At 34.4% G+C, this 10,611-nt stretch overlaps 1 protein-coding gene across 6 annotated transcripts in view; it reads right to left on the bottom strand.

The window, feature by feature from the left end:
• GPSM2 (G protein signaling modulator 2) overlaps positions 1-10,611 on the bottom strand; it is a 60,244-nt gene that overhangs the window by 14,072 nt on the left and 35,561 nt on the right. For 4 of the 6 annotated variants that reach the window (XM_063103586.1, XM_063103590.1, XM_063103591.1 and 1 more), the window contains 4 exons: positions 9,334-9,510; positions 6,944-7,103; positions 5,853-6,067; positions 947-1,133 (listed from right to left, as the gene is read on the bottom strand). In XM_063103586.1, the coding sequence (XP_062959656.1) occupies positions 947-1,133; positions 5,853-6,067; positions 6,944-7,103; positions 9,334-9,510 (739 nt within the window). Of the gene's footprint in view, positions 1-505; positions 1,134-5,852; positions 6,068-6,943; positions 7,104-9,333; positions 9,511-10,611 lie in introns of those variants that run through there. The other 2 variants (XM_063103588.1, XM_063103589.1) reach the window with 2 other exon arrangements.

Here is a 10,611-nt window from a genome sequence, read left to right as displayed (position 1 = left end):
CTTAGTCCAGGACCTGCTCTGTCCCATTTTTCTTGTCTTTTTTTTGCTACACTTTATCTCCTTTTACGTTTCCTTTTGTGGGAATAAGGGGGGCTAGGCTTGATGATAGCTGAGGTCCTAATTGATGTCTTTCATACTTAATTTTTGTGAGTTTTTGTTTTCTATTTACGTGGCCTAGGTTCTTGACATAACCACATGGGTGTTTTGTTTTTTGTTTTTTTTAATACATTAGGTCCTATAAATTTGTTTCACAGCAGTATTATGAACAAATGAGACTATTTTAAACCATATTTTTTTTTTTTTTTAACAAACCAAAGCATGCTAAATGAAGTTTATTTGTTAAGAGTTTCTTTTATACTGGCTTTGGCCGAAAAATATACTGAAAATAGATTTTCTTAGAGAAAAAAATCTAGATTTTTAAAAAATGACTTTTATATAACTTTTTTAAAAATTGGTCAAGTACATTATTTTTAGTAAAGAACATAATTTACCACTATATCCATGGTTAAGTATTTAAAAAAATGCCATAGTCAATTAAGATTTTTGAAACTGATCAAGAAGATTAAACTCTAGGATTCATTTAACTTCCTATTTTACAAACACTAGGTAAAGGAATCTTAAAAAGTTACCAAAGAACACAGTCCCAAGCAATAATTACAGAAAATTGATGAAGCACCTTATAGGACACCTCCACCTTGAAATAAGTGAATGTCCAGAGGAATTAATTCCTTAATACTACACTATTGGAGGCTAAATATTTACATCAGTCTAAAAACATTTTAAGTTGTATTACAGTGCTATAAATTCTCCCTTTAAGAAAAAAAGTAATAGATTTTCCCTGCAGTGTTCTGAAAGGAAATAAGGTCTTTTCTTAAAAAAAATTTCCACAGTAACTAGTGGTTTACTGATTTTTTTCCTGAATTTTTAAATTCCAACAAAGCATTACTTTGTAAAAGGTCCTTTAGTCCAAATTCAGTGTCTCTGTTTTCATCTCTCTGTAAAAGAACTCTCTGTTCATCCATTCTTTTCGCCTGAGACCGTAAAATAAGGCTAAAAAAGTCTTCATCTGGTACTGTTGGACCCTTTGTGGCAACAGGGGGTGGAGCACATCTTTGATCATCTAATCTGGATCCCTAAAAATTTGAGAAAGAGATTAAAACAAAAATACTGCAGGGAAGGAAAATACCATGTTAATATGTCTGTTGGGCAACAAAAAAATGTAGCTGTAAACATTTCTTTTTTTGCCTCTTTTACTTAATCTTTAGACCTGAAACCTAGCAAAACTTTTTCTTTGAACTGACTTATACAATCAAAATATAAAAGTATATCTATAGCTATATGGGCTTAAATGTTTTTTTTAATACAATAGTACGTAAGTGTACTATTCTGTCATAATATTTTAGTTAGAAATGGTCAGAAAGAATTATCTGGGATGAATTAAAATACAAGATCAACTATGTTCAAGTATGACAGTTCAAGGTTATAATCTTACCATAATAAGTATCAACAATATAACTTACCAAATCTTTAGAAATATGTTATATACAGAAATCCTGCAGCACTACTTTAAAAAGTATTTTCTTAGGCAAAGGGATGGCAAACTATAACTAAATGCCTGCTTCTGTAAATAAAATTTTATCATTTCACCACCCAAACATTTGTTTGTGCACGCTCTATATGGCAGCTTTCCTGCTACAACAGCAGAGTTGAACAGTTGCAACAGACCTAATGGCCTGCAAAGCCTTAAAATATTTTCTATCTGGCTTTTTACAGAAAAAGTTTGCTTACCTCCTAAATATTTTATTCTTTTTGATGCTATTTTAAATGGAATTGTTTTTTTACTTTCCTCCTCCAGTTGTTCATTGTTGGTGTACAGAAACACAACTGATTTTTGTGTTGATTTTGTATTTGCTACTGAATTTGTTGATTATTCCTAACAGTTTTTTCTGGAATCTTCAGGGTTTTCTATATAAATCACATGTGAACAGAGATAATTTTACTTCTTCCTTTCTCCTTTTCTTTCTTTCTTGCCCAAGTTATTGCTCTGGCTATAACTTCCAGTACTATGTTGAATAGAAGTGGCAAAAGTGTGCATTCTTGTCTTGTTCCTGATCTTAGAGGAAAGCTTTCAGTCTTCCACCACTGAGTATGTTGTTAGCTGTGTTTTTGTATATATGGCTTTTACTATGTTGTGGTAGTTTCCTGATGTTCTTAGGTTTTTTTTAAGTGTTTTTTATCATGAAACGGTGTTAAATTTTGTCAGATGTTTTTTCTGCATCAATTGAGATGATTATGTGGGATTTTTTTCTCTTTCATTTTATCATTGTGGTGTACTACATTGATTGATTTTCATATGTTGAACTACCCTTGCATTCCAGGAATAAATCCCACTTGGTCATGGTGTATACTCCTTTTCATATGTTGCTGAATTTGGTTTGTATTACTTTGATGATTTTCACATCTGTATTCATAAAGGATATTAGTCTGTACTTTCTTGTAATGTGTCTAGCTTTGGTATGGGGGCAATATTGGCCTCATAGGATGAGTTAGGAAATATTCCTTCCTCTTCAATTTTTTTGGAAGAATTTGAGAAGGACTGGTGTTATTTAAATGTTTGGTAAAACTTACTAGGAAAGCTATTAGGTCTAGAGCTTTTTTTTTTTTTTAATCAGGAGGTTTTTGATTACTGATGCAATCTCCTTACTAGTTATGGGTGTATTTTCTGTTTCTTTACGATTTGTTCTTGGTAGGTTTTATGTTTCTAGTAATTTGTCCATTTCATTTAGCTTATCCAATTTCTTGGCATACATTTATTCATAGTACTCTTATAATTCTTTTTATTTCTGTAGAATCAGTGGTAATGGCCCCATTTTCATTTCTGATTTTAGTAATTTGAGTCTTTTCTCAGTTTGTCAATGAATGTTTTCAATGAACAAGTTTTGGTTTTGTTGATTTTCTCTGCTGTTATTCGGTTCTCTATTTTACCTATCTCTGCTCTGATTTTTATTATTTCCTTCCTTCTCCTAGTATCAGGTTTAGTTTGTTCTTCTTTTTCCAGTTCCTTAAGTTGTAAAGTTAGCCTGTTGATTTGAGCTCTTTTTTTAATGGAAACATTTACAGATATAAATTTCCCCCTTGGCACTGCCTTCATTATGTCCCATAAGTTTCAGTATGTTGTCTTCATTAGTCTCTCAGTATTTTCCAGTTTCCATTGTGATTTCTTCTTTGATTGGTTGTTTGAGTCTGTTAAATTCCTACAAATTTGTGAATTTTCCACTATTCCTTCTGTTTTTTGCTTCTAACTTAATACTGTGTGGTCAGAGAAGGTACCTTATATGGTAGCTAGCTATCTTTTTAAATCTATTGAGACTTAATTTGTGGCCTAACATATGGTCTGTACTGGAAAATGTCTTATGTGCACTGAAGAATATGCATGCTCTTGTTGGGTACAGTGTTCTGTATGTGCCATTAGATCAAGTTGGTTTATTGTGTTGTTCAAGTCCTCTGTTTCCTTACTTCTGTCTGGTTGTCCCATTCATTATTGTGACTGGGATACTGAAATTTCCAACTGTTATTGTAGAACTGCCTATTTCTCCCTTCAATTCTGTCCATTTTTGCTTCATATATTTTGATGGTTTGTTATTAGGTATTATCTTCAGTATTTCTTGAATCCGCTGGGACCACTGCTACTTTTTACTTTCATACTTTTCATTTTCTTACTTCCCTTCTTTACAGCCTAGATTCATTAAAATTTTCCCCCGGCATATGTCTTCAATTACCCTTCTCTTCCCTACATTTCATTCTCCTGGCAAAATACCAATTTTGATTAAATCCATCCCTCTGCCTCCTCAAGCAGCTGGTGATGATTGGGGAAAACACAACTGCACTGAACGGTCTTACTTCCAATGATCATGAACTTCAGGTGTGTGTCTTCAGCACAGTACTATATTACTTTTTCCTTGGTCAATTTAGTTTCAGTTTCTCAAAGCCAACTATTTTCCATATCCTTTCTCTTCAAATTTACAATGTCCCCACTTTGTACTTTGCTGAGAAAATAAAGGCGCCAGAGAGAATTCCTACCTGCTCAGATCTCCGTATCTATACACATTTACTCTACTTTCCGTCTCACTTACACAAAAACTTTGTTCTTCAGCTATCCCGTACTCCCTGCATCACTGGCTCTCTCTCCTTGACCATTTCCATTTGTAGACATGCAACATTATCACGTACCAAAATAAGAAAAAACCCATTTTTACCCTACATCTCCTATATCTCTCTCCAGCTAATGATCCATTTCTTAACTTCCCTTTATACGCAAAACCTTTTGAAAGTTTTCAATATTTATTATCTCCCTTTTAACACTTCCCGTTTTCTCAACTCATTCACACCTTTGTTCCTACCATGGCTCTGAAACAGTATCTTTCAAAATTACTAATAATCTCCATGTTGTCAAATCTAGTAGCTCAGTCATTATTTTACTTGGCTTCTTGGCAGTATTTGCCACAGTTTAACATCCCCTAAGATACTTTCTTCACTTGGCTTCCACCATACCACACTCTCTGGGTTTCCATCCACCTCTCTGGCTGTTGCTGGCTCATCTTCCTCTGTCTAGTAGATTTTGGAATGTCCAGGGCTTAGTCTTGGACCTCTTCCTGTTGTAAAGTAACTGAAATCCTTACCTATTCTTTAGGTAATTTCTTACCAAGGCTTTCATACAAGCTATATGCCGATGACTCCCAAAGATACTTCTTCCTTGGGCTCCAGATTTTATATTCAATTGCCTACTCAACATCTCCACTTCATTGTCTAATTATCCCAAATTTAACATATCTAAAACAGAACTCTTGCTTTTCCTCCCCAAACTTGCTTCTCCTCTAGTCTTCTCCGTTTCACTAAATGGCACCATTCATTCACCCAGTTATGCAAGCCAAAAAGGTAGAAATCCTCCTTGATTCTCTTCCCCTCATACCCTCCATCCAATTTATTAAGAGGTCTTGCCAACAAAATGTAACTCCCAAATATATTCCTTTTCTGACTTACTACTACTACTATCACCCTAGTCCAAATCAACAATATCTTTTCCCTGGATTACTACACTTGCTTCTTAGCTGGTTTCTGCACCAACACCCTTGCCATTCTACATCTTTCCATCAGTACCCAGGGTGATCTTTTAGAACCCTCTGGTATCTTCCTAACACACTTAGAACGTAAGACTTCAACATGGACTATAAGAAACAATATTATTTAGGCCTTATTACTTCTTCATGCTCATTTCGTACTACTCTCTTCTTACCCTTATACTCATTCCATCCTAGTCACACTGGCCACCTTGCCATTCCTCGAACCTACTAAGCTTTTATATCCAAGAGGGGACTTACTGTCTCTGCATGGAATGCTCTTTCCCTAGATATTCACATTGGCTGCTTCACTTCATTCAGGTCTCTGTTAAAATGGCAACCCAGAAAGGCCTTCTCTGACCATCCTATCTGAAACAGACACTCCCCCACCAACCACCACCACCCCGGTCACCCATTACTCCTTTATTCTTCCTTCAGCTTTCTTCACAGTAAGTGTCATTACCACACACTCTTTCCCTTCCTCCTTCCCTCTCCTTATTCACTGACTCTTTCACTAAAATGTAGGATCCTTTAAAAAAAACAAGTGGATCCCCAATGCCTAGAATAGCACTTGGAACATAATTGGTGTTTGACAGTTTTTTGTTCAATGACGGACAAGTACAGAGCTCCTTAATACAAAATAAGCCTTTCCCAAATGAGAATTATAATACTGCCAATGCTCTCAACAGTATCTGAACTATATACAGAATGAAAAAAATATATATACAGACATACTTGACATTTTACAAGGATGTCAAAGAAGTCTTCATCAGGCTCTTTGTTGTCATTAGTCATTAGGTGGCCAAGTACTGACTGACTGTTTTGTGTCAGACGAAGCCCTGGTAAATTACTGAAACTGGCCCTTTGGTCATCCAGACGGCGGCTCTGTGAGCTGGCAAGAAGATCTAAAAACTCATCTGTGTTGGGGGACACCACAGAAACAGATGGCACTATGAACAGAAAAAGCCAAAATAGTACAAAAATATTTGAGCATAATTATTATATACATAGTTCTTTTTCTGCCTTGCCAGCCTGAACACCTGCCCTGCCCTCCTGTTTTAGTGTCACTGGTGGGCTTTTGAGTAGGTGGGCATAGTTTCATCGGCAGGGAGGGAAGTATGAACCCCAGAGTACTTCAAATGATACACTTGGAGGTTATTCAGATTTAGCTATATTTCTCCTTGTCTAATGCTCACCCAAAATGTAACTAAGAAAAGGGGCTAGATTTCAGAAGGTGAATAAACTGTTTTTCTTACATATCTCCGAACAGGATGAATGGGACAGTGTTTTTAATCCATGCCCTGGATAGGAATCATTTAGTGAACTAGACTTAGAGTTTTGTGCTGCTGGCAAGTCTTGGTCTATGGTACGAGAAGTCTTTTGGTAGCTGAAATAGGAAAATTTAAGAAACCTATTTTAGACCTTTTTAATTCAGGCAGGCCTTAGCTTCTGCCTTAGCCATAGGTTTCTCTTCAGCTTGTTTTCGCTTTTATTTTTTAATCCAATATGAAGTATTTATATTTTACATACAATCATAAGGTATGTATAACTATCATTTTTTTCCTTTTTATTTTTTAAAGTCATCTACCAACCCCAAAGAAACTAGGGAGGCAGTATAATATAGTTAGTAGAAAGCACATTGGACTAAAAATACAGATATCCTCAAGGGAACCGAAAAGGCCTTATTTTGAACGGTACACATACCAGCATTTCAGATATACCTGGATTCAGGCTCATTTATTTTATCTCCTATGATGCCTAAATTCTCAAATCAGAAGATGTCAATGAGAACTATTGAAATTGGGTGAGAAGCACAAATGACTTACTTTTTAGCATCATTTTGGGGGGAGTGGAAGAAGTTGCTGTTGATGCTGTATGGCAATTCTTTTCTTGTAAGCAGCACCTTTGATCATCCATCCTATTGCTTTGAAATCGGCTTAATAGGTCAAAGAATCCTTCATCTCCAATAGTATCTGCACTGATTTTCTAAAATATTGAGAGAAAATCTGGTACACTTAAATATTCCAGCATTATGCTTAGATCATCAATGAACAACATCATGATACACTCAAATATTAAAGGTAAAGAATAAAGATTAAAAATAAAAATTGACCGTTTTCAAAAAGAATACAAGATGGCAATATTGGCAATCAAATGCTATCATTTCAATCCAACTTAACAAAAAGAATTTCTAGTTATTTTAGTTTTTAATTCCTGTATTTCTAAAGCTAAAGAAACATATCTCAGACTTAGCAGAACTGGTACAGATACTTAATGAATTGTGCAAATATTAGTGATACAGGCATGTACCTCAGGCTGAAAGTTCAGTACCAAGATTCTATAACAACAGAATTTAAATAAACTAACCTTCATAAGAACTGTTAAACTAAGTGAGAAAGCAAGTGTATTTTCCTAGCATAGTGATTTGCAAGTTTGTTTTATTATACTTGAAGATTTGAAGATCCTGACAAAATATGAACTTTAAATAAATGAATATTTGTGTGTGCAGGGAACCTGTCATACTTTATTTGGAAGTATTCAAAACTGAAAAGAGGAATGCAATATTTAATACATGTAATTTAAAAATTTTTTCATAATGTTAAAGTATTATAATAGAGGCCCATATCTATAAAATGTTATGGGCCTAAAGAGGGAGTAACTAATTCTTAGTAAAAATAGGGAAAATTTTATAGCATGTATTTGTGTTGGTTCCTTAAGAATGAAAAGGCATTTGCAGGTTAGAGATGTTTCATACCGATTAATATGAAATCCCAAAGGTCTGTAGTATTCAGGGGATAATGAACTGAAGGGCAGGGTGGGTGGAGAGGAGGGAAGCAGCAGCCAAAGTAAGGGCCTCTGAATGCAGCACTAACAAGTTAGACTTTACCCTCTGTGAAATTAAGAGGAGCAATGACAAATAGAGTCCATTTTGAGAAGTTCTGTGTAGAAACTGGCCCCTGAAATGGATTGGAGGAATGGTAATGAAAGCAGGGAGATCAGTTCAGGTGTCTGTGCCAAAAGTCTGGTAAGAGATTAAGTAGTAGACTAAGACATGGTAGCAGAGATTTTTTTTTTTAAGTGGGGAGGTAGGGCAGATCTAAAGGACGTAGTGATTCGATGTGATTAGTGAAGGAGAGGGAATCTAGAATGACTCCTGCATTCCTACCTTGGGGACAGAGTACACGGCACCCCTTTAACTGAAAATAGGAGTGGTCGAAAGAGTACAGTTTTTAACATGTTGAATTTGTAGTTTGGGAATGATATATACATCAAATGCATTAGTCATCAACAAAGACTTTTTCCTAGAGGCAAAAAAGCCTGTAATTCAAAATTCTGAACATCAAAACACAGTATGGCTCCAAATGTATGGACATTTTCAGTTGAGCTAAGTGAGCTTAGTTAAGAGCCCAAACGTTAAACAAAGGTGTGCCTTTCTTGAATTCCAGTTCTGCTTTGGATCTACAAAAATATTCCTGAACCATTTACATATTACGGTACCCCCAACTTTTTCCTTTTATTAGTCATATATAGCTCAAAGAGCTGTGTAATACACCACTGATAAAAATCAAGGCAAAGGACAATACATTACAATGGTGTATATACAAAGGGAATGCTGACAGGAGGACCAACATAAATCACTAATTAAAAAAAAACCAAAACTAACACTTTTTTCAAAGGTTTTCATTGCTTGAAAAATGGATATGATAATAGGAAGTACCTTCTCTGTAACTTATTTTGATCCTTTTATCAGAATATAGGGTAGCTAGAGTAGATTTCCCTGATACTTAATCAGTACACCCATGGTATTTTTATTTCTAAATAAGTTAAATTTAATAAACTGATTGCTGTGCTCATTTTTCATCAACAGTTTTTAATTCTATTATAATTTCAATAATATGATTAATAGAAATTGATGCTAGCAGACATTCTTCATTCTAAATTAGTATTTAGAAATCCTTGAACATCTAAATTTCATTTGTTCTGATTTCTAAGCTAAATGGGTTAGTTTTACTGGAAGACACTGCAGTGAAATAAATGGTAGTATTTTTGCAAACAATAGTGACTCAAAGAAATAATTACTGTCCAAAACAATGGAACAACTTTTCTATGAATGGAGTAATAATTACTGTTTCTAGCTTTGAAGAAGATAGAAAAGATAGGCGAATATGGACAAGTTCTTTGAGTAACAATACTCAAAAACTTATTTTAAACATACCCTCTGAGAATTCAGAGTTCGGTGGTCAATTGAATTACTGGCATCTTGGAGAACTTTAGTGGAGGAACTAGTTTTGTATTTCTTCCCCTTCAGTCTGTTGACAAAGAGTAGTTTTGCAGAAGGTTTGGCAATAAGAGGTTTTTGTTTAGCAAGAATTTCACTTTTCCAGTTCTGTACCTACAAAATTATAAAAGGAAAGTAGGACATTAAAAAAACTCTCTCTGGTTTCCTATGTTAACCTAACATCTTTACTCATACTATTGGGGAGGGGATGTTGAGAATTTTAGACTCCTTAATAAATCCCTTTTTAAAGTACATTTGACTATTTTCAAGAGCTTGTAGCAAATTCATACTGTGGATTTTTCATTATCAAAACATTAAAATGGTGGCTTTTAAGAACCTAAATAGGAAAACAAAGTTTGCCGAAACCCTATAAAAATAAATTTGAATGGTCAGAGAAGGAGCTTAAGTTTTATTCTAACTGTTAGTTGCTTAAAAATCTATTACAACTGGAAATTTTTTTAACCATAAAAATTAACATCTAAAATTTATACAACACTAGTAATTTTTTTGATAAAAATGTACTGTTTTCACTAATACCATACTAAATTCTTGATAGGTAAAACCAGTTTATATAGGTCTAGATCTGGTTTAAGTATATATGACAACCTCTAAATAACAGACTCAAAATAAAATTTATTGAGTACAAAAGAAAAATATGCAGTACATACAATAGCTCTGTGACATCTGCAGCTTTAACATTAATCTTAAGTGTTAGCAAGTAACTCTAAAGGTCCGTACTATGTAATAACAGTTTTGGCGAAGCAAATTTTTTCATAAGTAAAATTCACATACAGTCAAAGGACAGATTTTAAGTGTAATTAGTTGGAAGCCATATAACCCCTACCCTAATCGAAATATAGAACACCTTCATAAACCTAGAGAAGTCCCCCATGAAGCACAAATTGGAATGACCCCTGCCCCCAGGCTAACGATGGGGCAGGGGGAATGAGACATATAGCTAGTAAGCCAGCTATTCCTTTTCACATATAGGTTATAAGGGGAAATTATTTGCTAGAGCAGATTTTGTGGTCTTGATTGGAGAAAGAAAAAATGGCCAATGATGTGGGAACATAAAATTGCACCTAAAATCCAAGTAGAAATGTGAAAAATTAAAAATATTTCCTATATAGTTATTTGGACTTCTCAACAACACTGAAAACAAGAATACAGAATGGAACAACATCTTAAAAATTATGAAGGAAAATTATTTCTAAC

The sequence above is a fragment of the Cynocephalus volans genome, chromosome 8, assembly GCF_027409185.1.
Source record: "Cynocephalus volans isolate mCynVol1 chromosome 8, mCynVol1.pri, whole genome shotgun sequence".
NCBI classification, from domain to species: domain Eukaryota; kingdom Metazoa; phylum Chordata; class Mammalia; order Dermoptera; family Cynocephalidae; genus Cynocephalus; species Cynocephalus volans.
The sequence above is the reverse complement of the archived record's forward strand: the minus strand, read 5'-3'. Positions and strand labels throughout refer to the sequence as shown.